We start from the raw sequence: 15683 nt of genomic DNA, 5'->3' as shown, positions 1-15683 counted from the left end.
GCCCTGTCAGCTGAGGGGGCCTAAAAGAAACAACACGCCACCAGCGATGAGCATATCTAGTGCCTAGATCTTTGTTTCTAATGCCATTCTTCATTAAAAGTCACCAGGTGTTTCACGGTGAGCAGGTCAATGCAAACCTACCCCAACCTACCCCCAAAGACCAAAGAAGCTGAGAGGCCAAAGAAAGAGGCTGACAAATACGGTTTCTCAGAAAGAAACATTTAATAGGAACTTACAAACAGAAGCAATGTTTCTAGCAGCCACTAAATGGCGGCATTCACCCTCCCAAAAGTACCCTTTATATAACAAGCATTTTTGGCAAAACATGTGTAGCTAGTCATATCTCAGACTTTCTTGTGAAACACCTGAACACTGGGGAGGTTAGATAAGCATCTTTATGAGGGGTTATCTGTACTACCGGCACTGTTTAAAGACATTGCTGCAGAATATCTTGGTACGCAGGAGTCAAAGAGCAGTCATCATGCCAGCTGCTCTTCAAGATGACATCACTCTTACAATGCAACAGGCTGTTTTCCTACACTCGACCCCTCGAAACCAGTCCTTAAAATCTTACATGCCTGCCTCTTCTGTGATAGTCCCTGGACCTAGAGGGAGGGTGCTTGATATTGTATGGCTTTAGTAGCATTGCAATGGCAATGGAAAACAGATTGGGTCCAGTGGAATTCCACAAGAGGGAGATTTGCAGGCTTGGTTGAATCATCTATATAGTCTTCATAATACCATGAAGAAGTAAAACAATGAGAAATACATAACATTAATAATTGGAATAGTAGAAATCTAAATAAAGTAATATGATGTTTAAGATATCCCTTGCCTTACTAGCCTATAAATATGGGAAGAGTGACTATCATCTTCTGAATTTCAGGACCCATATATTCCGACAGTTTCAGTAATATGAAGATTTTGGAAATTCTAAAAGGTTTTGAGATCATTTCTAATCAAGCATTTAGCTCTTATGTTAGCATTAATTGCAGCCCCAACTTTTGCAACTTATTGACCTGCACATTTTTCTGAGCACTTACTTTCCTTATGTCAGATGTAGGGAATCATGAGATGAACAAGTTTTGGTTCCTGCACTGTAGCAAATGAATTTAGGCAAAGATATGAAAGATGAAAAAACCCTATGACTATATGACTTTTAGTGTCATGAAACTGATTACTATTTAATCTTGTTATTCTTCCCATTGCTTGACTTTAAAATAGGGCAAGTTAGCCAGGTGCGGTGGCTCAAACTTGTAATCCCAGCACTTTGGAAGGCCGAGGCAGGTGGATCACGAGGTCAGGAGTTCGAGACCAGCCTGACCAACATGGTGAAACCCTGTCTCTACTAAAAATACAAAAAAAAAAAAAAATTTAGCTGGGTGTGGTGGCGTTTGCCTGTAATCCCAGCTACTCAGGAGACTGAGGCATAAGAATCGCTTGAACCTGGGAGGTGGAAGTTGCAGTGAGCTGAGATCGCACCACTGTACTCCAGCCCAGGCGACAGAGTGAGACTCAGTCTCAAAAAAAAAAAAAAAAAAAAAAAAAAAAAAAAAAAAAATTTGGGCAAGTTATAGTCCATCTCATAGTGTTGTTAGGACTAATTTCTTCATGTGCTTAGAAAAATGCCTGGCAGATAGGAAATGGTCAATATTATTATTATTGATAAGATGACCATTTTGGAGTTTAGAAAACCATTTTCAATGCCTATGAAATAACAACTCCATAAGCCATTCCCTTAAATCCAGTAGACTGAATTCTCACAAGTCCTCATCACTCATCATTTCTACATCCTGCTGACTTACAAATACTTCTTCATACCATGGTTTATGTCTTTGCTTAATATCAAGGAGGATGGATTCCATGGTAGAGCCAAACTCAATGATACTACGAATCTCATTTTGGTAAGTATAAGCAAAGCCAGCAGCATGCATGGCCACCAATGAACCTTTTGAATCAAACACAGGGGAGCCGGAAGCCCCAAAGAAAAATTCAGTGTCATAGGTAATCACATCAGGGTTGTGAACTATTTTCTGGAAACTTCTTTGAGTATGCATATGGACATACTCTGGACTTTCTGCTTTTTTAGACTGGACACGTTCCTGACATTTCTTTGCTCGCTGACCCTGAGGGATCACAGCACAAGCATCAATCTGCTTTTTTTCTCCATATGGATGGCCAATAATATGTATCAACCCGCTAAGTGGCACAGGAGTAATTCCATTATATAGTTCTATAGGTACTTGTTGTCCATTTTCCTTCAGTTTCAGGACAGCATAGTCAAGCTCTTCATTATGTATCTCAAACCAAGGTTCAACAAAAAAGTAGTTTGTTTCCTTGTCTTTTAGCTCTTCATAACCAAATGTCACCCTTACACATTGACCAATTATGGTTGCCCACTTACTTGGCTCTATTCCGTCTCCCACAATGTTATCTATTACATGCCGACAAGTTAAAATGAACAATCCTTTAAAAACAAAGCAGGTGGCGCAACCCGTAGTTGCACTGTCCCAGGATAAGTACCCAACTGAGTCACTGAGACGTACAAGAAGTTTCACTACTTTAATCGAAGAAGAATTTTTTGTTACTTTCCCAAACGTTGTTCTATGCAATTTAAATAATGTTTCCCCATTTTTTACTTTCATTTTTTTCTTGAAGTTTTCAATGATTTTTTCACTTTCTCTTTTCAAACTGGGGTACTGAGCCACGATTTGTTCTCTCAACACACAGGTGTTTCTTTTCTCTGACTCAGGATTCTGAGAAGCTGCTGCACTGGGGACCATTCTTTTCTCAACCTCAACCTGAAAGTATTTGCCTTCTAATTCATCAACTGGCTGGGTGCTTTCTAAAATGGTGTCATTGTTTTCAATGAGTTTCCAATCATCATTCTCCAGAAAGGGAAGAAATCTGCCATCCTTGCACAGCGCATCCTTGATGGTTTCTCCTTTGAAAGCATAAACACAGAGTTTGCACCCCTTTTTGTGAAGCTTCCCACATTTAACAATCCTTCTTTTATACTTCCCAATTCCAATTGCATGAATGTAAAATTTGACACATTCAGTCGATGCTTTGTCCTGCCTGCCAAATATGTGGTTATCTTCCTTCTGCTTACTTTTACTTTGGGAAAATGTAATGACCACCTGGCCACCTTCAGGGAAACAACTGAGGGGCATTCCAAGGTTTATGTACTCTTTGATTCCTTCTGTGCCACGCACAAGCATTTCTTGGCCTTGGTGAGTTTCTATCTCTTTTCTGACAGCCTGGAGAGTGTTGAGAGCCATATATAAGCTACTATTCTCACTATCTGTGAGCTTAAGTTTCATATCTTGGTTTCTCCTGTGGTTTACCTTCAAGGTAACAGATATTGTCCTATTTTGGGGCATGGTCTGGTCTTCTGGATTTTTCTTAGGTGAATGGAATCTTTGAGCCTGGGTATTAGTTGTGGCTCTTGGGCCTCCTCTAGACTCCATCCTCATTAGAGAAGTACTGCAATTATTCTGTTGCTCTTTAGAGACCTAAAAATAAATGTTAGATACTTTAAAACTCTGAATGCAACCCGAGTCTTTTGTTTCTCTTTTCAGGTATGCAATTCACAAAATTCCTATGAGAAACTGAGAACCAATCTAAAAGGGCCAGTGAATAAAATTAAATCAGTGTTTGACATGGGATCCAAAATGAAAGCTGAGCTTCCTATAACCTCTGTCAGATAAACTCTTGGTACCACTACACTAGTGCATTCTTCTGAAAAATATGAGGGAAGAAAAAATTTTTTCCCAGGTGCCTCAAAAACAGAGATTCCTAAAAGTTCACTAGTGGCCGGGCATGGTGGCTCCCACCTGCAATTCCAGCACTTTGGGAGGCCAAGGCGGGTGGATCACCTGAGGTCAGGAGTTTGAGACCAGCATGATCAACATGGTGAAATCCCGTCTCTACTGAAAATACAAAAATTAGCTGGGTGTGGTGGCACATGCCTGTAATCTCAGCTACTTGGGAGGCTGAGGCTGGAGAAATGCTTGAACCTGGGAGGTGGAGGTTTCAGTGAGCGGAGATAGCACCATTGCACTCCAGCCTGGGCAACAAGAGTGAAACTCCATCTCAAAAAAAAAAGTCCACTAGTATTTGAAATAGTTTTATTTCAGGACTTGTTTATTATCTTCAGCTATATAATTTTTATATTTCCTGAGGACAATAATGAATTACAGCAAAAAAAAATTGTTCTTTAAATACTGAATTCAGCGATAAGCTACCACAATTTATTATAAGCATTACATATTAAACAAAATCATTATTTAACTAATCATTTGGTTATAATGTAGTTATTTGTAACAATAAATACTTTGATTTGCCCAGCATATATCATGAAAAGAACTCAAATTATTTTCTCTATTACATCAACTAATCCCCAAAGTTTATAAAATAAGGAGGAACAAACATGACTTATCTATCCTTTTGATGGAGAAACTAAGGCACAGAAAGTTTTTCTTGTAGACGTCTTTTCTAGGGTCACATAATAACCAATAAATAAAGTGAGTATCAAAATTGCAATTCCCAGTCCAATTATTTTTTCCACTGGACTAGTGTATACATTCTTTTTTGTAAACTTTGTATTTATGATTGCCATTTCTGTAGCGCATTATCTTAAGAAACAGGGGTGGGGAGAGGAATTAAATAAAGAGGCTTAATCAAATAGTAGAAACTCAGTGAAAAATTAGAGTGTCTGTTTCCTATGTCTAAAAAACACATTTTTCCCAAGTCATATTCATCATGGCATGGGTACCAGCAGATATGGGTCCGTATGCCAGCAATGCCCCTTACTACTACTGGGAATAACAATGCTAGGAATATTGTAAAGATTAAGTGTAGCATCATTGTATGACAATGCCTAGCACAATGACTAGCACATAATATGTTAACATTTGTTTTCCTTCTTTATACTAATATTCCAGATCAAAAATAAATAAATAAAAGGGACTTAAGGTAATGCAGATTTACCCTGGGCTCACATATAAACTCTCAAAGAGCATCCCTTCAGCCTAATGCTGTCAGAAACATCTTTGTCATGCACCTTATTAGAGTACTATAATAAATTTCCTATTTATTAAAATGATTCTTGGGCAGATATAGACACTTCTGAAAGGGGAAGAGGAATAGGATATAGTAATTAGCTCTGTCATGGAATAGGATAGAGAAAAACATAACTAAGTTTGCCTTAGACTTTTTAGATACTTGGATATTCTAGTTTTCCAGAACCAGGACAAAACAAAACAAGTTGAGAAATTGTAAGCTTCATACTCAAATGTTCACCATTCCTCAACTTTTTTCTTGATAAATTCAAGGAGAATTTTAGACTCAGGGAAAGATACAATGGTTTGATATGATAACAGAGCCCAATCAGTAGAAAAAGGCCCAACTACATGTCATTAAACTTAACTCCAAGTCTTCACTTCATTCCTGCCTTAAGCAACAACTCACTTTCTCCCTCTTCTCCAATAAACAAATTGAAGATTTGTCAGAATCCTTCCTGACTTCCTAACAAGGTTATGGTAAGAACAAATATATTTAAAAATTGTTTTATAAACTATATTCAAATGTAGGTTATAATTACAATTGAATAGATCAGCCACGTTTGGAATGGTATATGTTTTCATGCTATGAAATGGTATTAATTTTGGTTTATTACATAGTTTACTGTAACATATTGTATTGAAGTTTTTGTTGTTATTCAAGAAATATTACAATAGTTTTTCATTAAAGACTGCTTTGATATAGCCAAGATTTGTATTACAACTCTCTTCCCCATGCCGCCCCCAAAATAGAAAGGATAAAACAAGTAAGGACAATTTTAGTTTATTTAATATGCCCAACACTCAAGGTAATTTCTTGGCAAGAAGAACTATAAAACCCAATGCCAAGGATAGGTAAGTCTAATATTGGTAAACAGGCTTTAGTATCTGTGAGTTCTGTATCTATGGGTTCAACCAACTGCAGATTGAAAATATGTTGGGAAAAAAAAATGAGTGTGCCTGAACTAAACGTGCATGACTTTTTTTTTCTTGTCATTATTCCCTAAGCAATACAGTATATCAACATTTTACAGAGCATTTACCTTGTATTAGGTAATACAAATAATCCAGAGATGATTTAAAGTATACAGGAGGATATGATACATTATATGCCAATACTATGCCATGTTATGTGAAGAATTTGAGCATTCATGGATTTTGGTATCCAAGAGAGGTCCTGGAACAAATCTCACATGGATACCTAGGGATGACTAGATTACATAAGTAGAATTTACAGACATACCGGAGAAAAATACTGCTCGATTTTCGTATTACATTTTTCATTGACTGAGTGCTTCCGTGACCTCTGCTTCTTACAGCTCATGATGGCTTGAAGATGAACGGATGGTTCAGCTGAAACACTAATTTCAAATTTTCAAATTATAGCAGTATCTTCAAAGCTGTCATTAATTGTACAGAGGAAAAGATTAGCTGGTGTCCTGTGTCCCATCTTTCCCCTTAGGCTCCAACCTTGCTCTCCCTGGAGATGGTACCTTAGCAAATAGATAGTTTATTCACCAACTATAATCACCTTAACAATAAAAGCTCTCTTTTCGAGAACACTGCATGTCAGGCACTTCATGAAAATTATACTAAACACTTTATGAAAATTATCTCTAGCTGCAAATTCCCGCGGATACTATGCAAATTAGGTATAGCTACACTTTGCTGATGGGGAAAGTATAGCTTAGAGAAGGTAGACGAACTGCCCAAGGCCAGAGCTATGTGGCAGAGATGGAATTCAAATGCAAGTATAAATAATAGAATAATTTTCAGTTGGAAATTTCAAAAAGCTGTTCTAGTTACATTGATGTTAAAATCTGTTCTTCGTTTAAGATGAAGATGGCAAGGGGAGATAAAATTACAGGGAAGTGGTGAGGATAGAGCTGAGGAATGAAACTTGGAATGAGATTTTAAAAAGGAATCTGGAAAGTTTGCTAGGGATGATAGTCAGAAACCTTAGTTGCTGCTTTAGATTTTTTGTTTAAAGAGGTATTTTTCCTTCTATCTCTCCTCTGATGTCTCCCTAGAAGAGGATGAACAAACTTTAAATAAAATAGTGACATCTTCAATAGTAATAAATACCGCTAGAAAGATAAATACCATTGAGGGCAGCAGCCATGTCTGTCCTTAGTACCTCAATATTTCAAAACAATGTCTGAGACATGTCAGGCCCTTGAAAAAGATACATTTCTAAAGATACATTCAATAAACGAATGGAGTAGGCATATGGTGTACTATGCCCTGTTCTAAGTGCTTTTCATCAACTATCTCATGTAATTCTTACAACCCTATGAGATAGGTACTATTTGTCTCATTTTACTGGCAAAAGAGCTTGAACACACAGGGAGATTAAACTTTTACTCAAGGTCATAAAACTCAGAGAATATACTTTCAGGACTTTTTATAATGAACAATTTATTAGAGAAAAAATGAGAGAATGGTATAATGAACTTCTACATACCTATCACATAGTTAATTGTTCATTTTTTTGCCAATTTATGTAACAGTGAAACAGTAAAAGAACTAACATAAAGAACTCTATTTTTGTTCACGGGGCCTTTATCCATTCATGCATGGAGGGGAGGTTAATTTTAGAGCAGTGAGATAATATGCAAAAAAAAATGTAGTTTTAAAAACTAGCTCTGGGATTAAAGGGAAAGTATGTAAACAACTATGGATTGTTAAAAATTTACAGGAGGGTTGTGACCTGGAGAACAAACATAAATATAATCTTTAGATAACTTCCATTTGACAAGAAATACAGGGGCTAGAACATAAGCTAAACAACAACATGTAGAAGCAGCCCAGGAAATTAACATTCTATAGAGACAACTTATATGTTCTCTTCAGCAAATCAATGCTTGGGCTCACTGGAACATCAGGACAAAGACATTCCCAACCTTCTTGGATACTTGATGGTGATCAGATGTCTCCAGTCAATGGTCACCTCTTGATCGTAAATCCCTTCTCTTCCCCATGCCCTTAACATAAAGAGCCTGAAACTTGTACTCACTTAAGAGGCTACTTTGGGTTGCTAGTCTGCCATCTTCTCAGTTTGCTGGCTCTCTGAAGGAACCTGCTTTTCCTCCCACCAACTCTCATCTCTCATGTTTGGCTTTGAGGTGTGAGTTGCCGAACCCGGGTTTGGCTACCCTTACACCATCCTTTTATTTTACTAGATGATTTATGTTACAGCTAGAAACATCATGACATTTAAACGCTAATGGTCACTTCCCATCTCTAAAAATTACATAATTTTTCTTTTATAATCACAATACTGATTTATTCATACCAAGATCCAACTGAGGTACACAGTTTCCTTTATATGTCTTATAAGGCTCTTTTACTCTAGAAAAAGCACTGATTTGTTGAAGAGAACAGAGAAATTGTCTCTATAGAATGTTCACCTCCTGGGTTGCTTCCTCATGTCATTGTTTAACTTATGTTCTAGCCCCTGTATTTCTTGTCAAATGGAAGTTATCTAAAGGCTATGTTTACTCTCGTAACCATTCCACTATGGAACAAGAGTCCTGGCTTTCTAGTTTACTGTCAGTCATTGACTAGGGAAATTCATTTAGCCTTTCTGAGCCTCAATTTCTTGTTTGTAAAAAGAAGCAATGATTCTAAATGAGATAATGAATATGGAAGTGTTAAAATAATGTTAGAACTTATAAAACTGTCTGAGTTCAAATATCAGGTAGCCACTTACTAGCTGCATGACCTTGGGCATATTAATTAACTATTCTTCCTTCATTTTCCTCACCTTAAGGTGGGAATCAACCTTGTTATAAAGATTAAGAAATACATTGTGGTCTGGGTGCGGTAGCTCATGCCTGTAATCTCAGCACTTTGGGAGGCCAACGCTGATGGATCACTTGAAGTCAGGAGTTCGAGGCCAGCTTGGCCAACCTGGTGAAAACCTGTCTCTACTAAGAATTAAAAATTAGCTGGGCATGGTGGTGGGTGCCTGTAATCCCAGCTACTTGGGAGACTGAGGCAGGAGAGTGGCTTGTACCTGGGAGGCAGAGGTTGCAGTGATCCGAGATCATACCACTGCCCTCCAGCCTGAGCAACAGAGCGAGACTTCATCTCTCTCTCTCTCTGTCACACACACACACAATATATATATACACACATATACACACATATTATATATATTATATATGCAATCTATCTATATATACAGTGTGTGTAAATATATATATATATATAGAGAGAGAGAGAGCATATGCAAAGCCTTTAAAACACTGCCTGTATGTAATAGGTCCCCCAGTAAATAATCAATAAAAAGGTGATGTAAATGTTATCAATATCAATACACTCACCACAGGGATACTTTTTAAACAGCAGAGAACCTAGGAAAAAAAATAGAAAATATACAATTGCGGAACTGGGCTATGTTGCAACATCCCTAAATGCAAGAACTTGTTGCCCAACTATTAAGAAAATCTAGGGATTCACTGTGTCTGTTCATGATGTCTCATCTTATGAAGTTTGAGAGAGGATCCGGGTGCTTTAGGAGTGATTAATAGACACAGACAAAAAAAGGAAAATAAAATGGGCAGAAAGAAACATTAATTTTGCATGTACTTGAGCAATCACAGTGGAAAGGGGCAAGAGGTTAAGAAAACACTCCAATATCCTCCGTCTCCCTACATTGTTTTCAGTATCCAGGATAAATCAGATTATATCAAAATATAAAGTGCTCTTAGCTATCCTATACCAACCCCTGTTTTATACTTGACATCAAGGTTCTACTTACCTAAAGAACTTGCTTGACTTCCTACAGCAAAGGGATAAAGCAGTGCAGCCTGGGGCCCATGTCCAGCCCACCTGACAGCTCCCCTTAGGAATTTCTCTGTCTCTCAATCTCTCCTTCCTTCCCTCTCTCCTTCCCCCTCTCTGCCTCTCTCCCTTTCCTCCCCTCCTTCACTCTCCCTCTCTTCCTCTCTCCCTTTCCTCCCCTCCTTCACTCTCCCTCTCTTCCTGCTTCTCCGCACCCCAACCCCCACTTTCTGCCTTTCCAGGGGCAAGGGCAGGGGTCGAGGCCAACTCTAAGCCTCTTCCAATCCTACCACGCCGCCCCGCTCCCCCCAGCACACAAGGGGACTTGCAGCACTACCAAAATAAAACCTGTGTCCTCCCGGCTCCCCAGATGGGTGGCGCTGTCAGTCCCCGGCTTCCTGACACCCAGCTCCTTCTCCTCCCAGCCGGGACTGGAGCCCGCCGCGGCCGCGCCCGTGACCGCGCTCCGCGGAGCACCCCAGCGCCCTGTGTGCTCACTCACTGCGCGCCTCGCCAGCACTCGGCCTGGAATCCAGCGCTCAACGCAGGTCCCGCTCGTATTTGAGGAAGCAAAGGCTCCAGAGCTCCAGCTGGGCGGGAAACGGAGCAGGTGGGGCTAGGGGTTTGAATCGCCCGCCTTTTGGGAAAAGGTTGTCTGCGAACCAACTGGTTACTTTCTTTCACTTTTAAATCAGCCGTGCCTCTTCCGGCCTAAACCTCAGGTAGCTACAGCGTGCAGTACTTGACGCTGTGTTTATATCAGACAGCACTGCCAGTCTGAAACAAAACTTTCTGAATTTCCTAATCCCCAGAGCCAGCGTGAGAAGTAGACTTGAGCCTGTTCTCTTCCCTTGAACTTTTCTTTTACACGAGTACAACAAAAAACAAGAACAGAGACAAGTCGTAGTGTTGCTAGTGATAAGGCAGATTTTTCACCAAGCCTAAAAAGCTTTTAAAAATCTGGTCCGATAACCAAAGGGGTTCCTAGAAAGATTTCTTTATGCCTAGGGACAAAATAAACTCAGCGCTTGAAAAACTGAGCAAAAAGAAACTGGAGTTCAACCTGATGCAAGATCTACTTTCTCCACCTTTGAGATCAGGGAGAGCCTCAAGAAGGTTGAAGGGACTTCAGGGCACACACTGATTCTGAGTTGAGGGTTGGGAGGTTGATTAGGTCTTGCTGGAGCCTCCAAGAATGTCAAATGTTGGCTCCCAGTAATATCAAAGCAACCTGTTGATAAGACAAAGCTAAGTTTCTTGCTCACTTAGGTAATGGAGAACAATAACTTGACAGAATTTAAGTGGTGTCTCAGAGAGGGAAGAGCAAGTTTGGGCTATATGTATTGAGATTTTGAAGTCCCATTGTAACTCTAATATTTAATGAGGGGAATTGGTTAGAATTGAGTCAGCTACGGGTAACAGTTTAGGATTGGTAGATAAAACAAGGCTAGGATTTTGAGGTAAAGGTTCAAAGTCTTAGAATGTAAACTGTTCTTTGATGTTTTCCATTGAAGAGTGGTTGGATCTTTGAAGAAGATACTGGATTAAGCAATAAAGATATTTGCAACTTTCCGGTCCCTGGCAAAAGTTTCTTGAAATAGTAAATGTTTGTTGATGAAAATAATGGAATAAGAAGTCAGGTTAATGTAGTTGGCAAGCTATGTGAGTGTAGATGGCTTCAGTTCTCACAATAATGAACATACCTGATAATGTACTCAACATTTGTCACTTAGAGTATTTTATCCTGGAAAGAAGCGTAGTTGGGAAAACGCACTTGAGATGATGTTTGCTGCACACAGAATTCGGACACAGAGATGTCACTCTCCTTAGGAACCATTTTCATAAAGTTAACATTGGGTCTTAATAGACATCAGTTTTTAAAAATTAGAACAGGCTTGGGCACTGCAAAAGAAAGACACATCCGTTCACTTGGCTGTTCTTTTTACGTTTCCAGGGAGAGCGTCAGTGCCCCTTTCAACAATAAAAGCCCGCAGGAGTGCAGATTTTATTTACCCTGTCCCCACCAGCATCCTGCTGCGGCCAATGAACCCTGGCAAAACTCCAGGTCAGCCCCAGAACCAAAGAGTAACTCACCTAAGAGGAAGGTCCGTTCCCACCAAGTCTCAGACGCCTGAACTCGTGATTTTTAGGGACTTTCCCTTCCAGTCCCTTGGAATCCAGCACTTTGGTTGGAGAACAGAACTCACTTGGGGAATGGCGCGTCTGGCCAATGGAATGAAAGATACTGGAGTTTGTCTTTTCTCTTCAGGCAGCAACTCACCTACTTCGGAAGCCGATTGGCTGCGCTGGGGACACCTGTTGGCGTGCAAAAAAGAGTGGTTGGAAAGGCAAGGCCGAGGGGGCGCGCCTACCCTACCCACCCGCAGCACTCCTCCTTGACGCCGCGAGCAGGACCCTGTCTCACTGACCCCATGCCCACGGCGGTCCTTGCCTGCTTCTATTCTCCCGGTTTCCCCAGTCCCGAGTATTGGAAAGCGAGAGCGAAAGCGAAAGCATCCTAGTCGCCGGTAGGCTGGCCTGGGCCGGGCTGGAGAGGGAGCAGGAAATAAAAACTCGGGTGTGGGAGGAGCTGGGACGCTGGCGGCAGAGCCACTGTGGCAGCTTGAGTCTCGCGCGCGCGGGAAGCGGAGGTGGAAGTCGGGGCGCAGGAATGTGGCTGTCCCCGCCTGTAAATCATGGTTGGGGAGGAGTCGCGGAGGCACCAGGCTGGGGTCTGCAGCGCGCCATCTGCTGCAGCACACAGGAGGCGCTGAGGCTAGTTGGGTAAGTGGGGAGATTTCAGGCACTTCCGAGGGGGCGGCATCCCCAGCAGGTGGGATAGGCCCGGTGACTAGGACAAAATCACGAAGAAGCCGCGGATGCAGGAAGAGTAAACTCCCTTGTCATAAATCGATTCTCCAAACGTTCATCAATATGTGGAGACGTTTATGATAGTGATGAAGAAGATGATATGGCCTCTAGGAATATGCATCTCAAAGCTGATGATCAAAGAAGATTGGAGAGGGTTTTCAAGGCAGCCTGCTGTTTAAGGACCTGCATTCTGAGTAGATGTGTATTGGAAAAGGCGATTACAGTCACAAAGGGGACAACTTTTATGCAATTGACAGAGGACTATATGATGTATATAAACAGATAGGGTTGAAAGGTGTGTTGGTAACTACAAAACACATGGGAATTTGAAGGAAGGAACTGGCCTTAAATGCATGTACAATACACCAAGAGAAGCTAAAATTACTGCTTCATCTTCTGTGGTTTCTTTGGGGTTTGGATAGAGTAACCTTAAAACATATTTGAATGCTGACTTTTTCTATGCGACTCACTTTTGGAATCTGTGCATTCCTACATTCACAAAGGGTAATCACAGCTAGTACCCAGCATCCAAACAATAGCAGCCAATAATTCTACTCTGGAGAAAATTTTCTTTTCTCTTTCTTTCTTTCTTTCTTTATCTCTCTTTCTTTCTCTCTCTTTCTTTCTTTCTTTCCTTCTCTCTCTCTCTTTCTTTCTTTCTCTCTCTCTTTCCTTTTTCTTTTTCTTTCCTTCTTTCTCTTTTTTCTTTTCTTCTTCATTCCTTCCTTCCTTTCTTCCTCTTTCTTTTTTCTCTTTCTTTCTTCTTTCTTTCTTTCTTCTTTCTTTTTTCTTTTATCTTTCTTTCTTTCTCACTTTTCTCCCTCCCTCCCTCCTTTCTTCCTTCTTTCTCTTTTGCCTGTTTTACATTTTAATGTGTAAGCAAATAGTGATTAAAGGACAATAGGCTTAACATTTTCTAAAACATGGGTGTTCAGAATTGAATATACTGATAAAATTTGTTTCCAAAAGGAAGGGTTATATACTAGGTGGGAGTGTAAATTAGTTCAACCATTGTGGAAAACAGTGTGGCAATTCCTGAAAGACTTAAAAACAGAACTACCATTCAACCCAGCAATCCCATGACTGGGTATGTACCCAAAGGAATATAAATCATTCTTTCATAAAGACACACGAACACGTATGTTCCTTGCAGCACTGTTCACAATAGCAAAGAATCAACCTAAATGCCTATCAGTGGTAGGCTGGATAAAGAAAACTCAGTATACCATTGAATACTACACAGCCATAAAAAATAAGGAGATCATGTCCTATACAGGGACATGGATGGAGCTAGAGGCCATTATTCTTGGCAAACTAATGCAGGAACAGAAATCAAATACTGCATATTATCACTTATACGTGGGAGCTAAATGATGAGAACACATGGACACACAGAGGGGAACAACAGACGCTGGGGCCTATCGGAGGGTGGTGGATGGAAGAAGGGAGAGGATCGGGAAAAACAACTAATGGGTACTAGGCTTAATGCCTTGGTGGTGAAATAATCTGTACATCAAACCCCCATGACATGAGTTTATCTATATAGCAGACCTGCACATGTACCACTAAACTTAAATAAAGTTTTTAAAAAAGTTTTCAATCTACAAAGTTGAGATTTACTAGAAAGGTTATTCAAATGACTTTGATATATGGAAATATTAGTGCACAAGGAGATAATAAAAAGTTATTATTATAGAAGATATAAAACTTGTACCACCTAATATCTGTGCAACTAAATCTACTATGTACCAAGATATTTATCAACATTCTTTCTGAAATTTTTATGTCGTTTTGTATAATTTTAATCATATTTCTTTTAAAAACATTTATGGCATGATAAGTTATGTGTTGGCTTATTGCGGAAAGGGCCTAAAATAACAATTCTTAAACTTTATATATATTTGCAATGAAATATATTTTGGCTTTAGACAATAGGAACATAACCTTTTTTTGGATGAAAGATTACTGTCACATTTTTTCTTCATTATCTGACATCTTTGTCATTTTCTTAACTTATATTACTAATTAAAGTTCCCTACCTTTTCAAAAGAAAAAAAGTCTAATATTGACATTTATTTATCTGTAGCAAACTTTAGCTGTTGTTTTTTCTACTAATTTCAGGCAAAAATGAAGTATTAATTTCAGTTACAAAATATAGCTTAGTAAGATCTAAACCAAATAAAATTCACATTCTAAAGACTACAAACAAGTTTTAAAAAGATATTTTGGCCATTAAACTTATTTATTAAATTTAACTTTTGTCTTCTAAGAACCAGAGTTCTTACAATTACTATGAAGTTCCTATTCTATAATCATAGCCTGGGTTCCTTGTCAATGCTTCATTAAACAGGCTATTTTTTTCTTTTTTCTTTTTTTTTTTTTTTTTTTTAGAGACAGAGTCTCACTGTGTCACCCAGGCTGGAGTGAAGTGGCATGATCTTGGCTTACTGAAACCTCCATCTCCCAGGTTCAAGCGATTCTCATGCCTCAGCCACTTGAGTAGCTGGGACTACAGGATTTTGCCATGTTCCCCAGGCTGGTCTCAAACTCCTGAACTCAGGCAGCCCGCCTACCTTGGCCTCCCAAAGTGCTAGGATTACAGGTATGAACCACCGCGCCCGGCCAGTTTCTTAATTCTTAGACTAAATCTACGGGGGACACACTTTTGCCAACATTAGCTGCAAAGGGTTTTTTCCTCCACACTTAAGTCACAGTCAGTAAGTAGTTTTTTTTTTTTTTTTCCCCTGTGTTTTTGTTTCCTTGTTTGTTTTTATTTGGGAAAATGCCTCTTTTGATAGTAATGAATTATTTTTTACACGCAAGGTCAAAAACAGCATGGAGTGAATTTTCTTCCACACGTATACACACTTTTTTATTCCTGCCTCTGGCTGTAGATAGTTGCACAGTTAAAAGCAGGATGGACTTAACGGAGTATCATTTATATTTATAATTGCTGTATTT

General features: G+C 39.5%; 1 protein-coding gene across 32 annotated transcripts; it reads right to left on the bottom strand.

Moving 5' to 3' along the window:
- Nucleotides 1–203: 203 nt before the first annotated feature.
- FAM111A (FAM111 trypsin like peptidase A) lies at nucleotides 204–12641 on the bottom strand. Of its 32 annotated transcripts, none has more exons than XM_063784065.1 (7): nucleotides 12281–12559; nucleotides 11946–12167; nucleotides 11555–11753; nucleotides 10354–10441; nucleotides 9392–9421; nucleotides 6307–6463; nucleotides 204–3515 (listed from the first exon to the last, which is right to left on the bottom strand). In XM_063784065.1, the coding sequence occupies exons 6-7, from the start codon at nucleotides 6385–6387 to the stop codon at nucleotides 1761–1763; spliced, it is 1836 nt and encodes a 611-aa protein (XP_063640135.1). In that variant the 5' UTR covers nucleotides 6388–6463; nucleotides 9392–9421; nucleotides 10354–10441; nucleotides 11555–11753; nucleotides 11946–12167; nucleotides 12281–12559; the 3' UTR covers nucleotides 204–1760. The 32 variants fall into 32 exon arrangements, with proteins under 32 accessions (XP_063640135.1, XP_063640130.1, XP_063640136.1 ...); XM_063784060.1 differs by having other exon boundaries at nucleotides 10354–11082; nucleotides 12281–12516; XM_063784066.1 differs by having other exon boundaries at nucleotides 6307–6424; nucleotides 10354–11082; nucleotides 12281–12516.
- Between the last annotated feature and the right edge of the window lie 3042 nt (nucleotides 12642–15683).

The sequence above is a fragment of the Pan troglodytes genome, chromosome 9, assembly GCF_028858775.2.
Source record: "Pan troglodytes isolate AG18354 chromosome 9, NHGRI_mPanTro3-v2.0_pri, whole genome shotgun sequence".
NCBI classification, from domain to species: Eukaryota; Metazoa; Chordata; class Mammalia; order Primates; family Hominidae; genus Pan; species Pan troglodytes.
Note: the sequence above shows the minus strand (reverse complement) of the source record. Positions and strands in the feature narration are given on the sequence as shown.

Bases quoted from the DNA above. Each gene is read 5' to 3' on its own strand.
- FAM111A (XM_063784058.1), bottom strand. The intron at 6,425-10,353 runs GTGAGTGAGCAC...ATTTGAAATTAG, and splicing joins GAGTGCTGGCGAGGCGCGCA to TGTTTCAGCTGAACCATCCG. The intron at 3,516-6,306 runs GTATGTCTGTAA...ATTTATTTTTAG, and splicing joins TCGAGCAGTATTTTTCTCCG to GTCTCTAAAGAGCAACAGAA.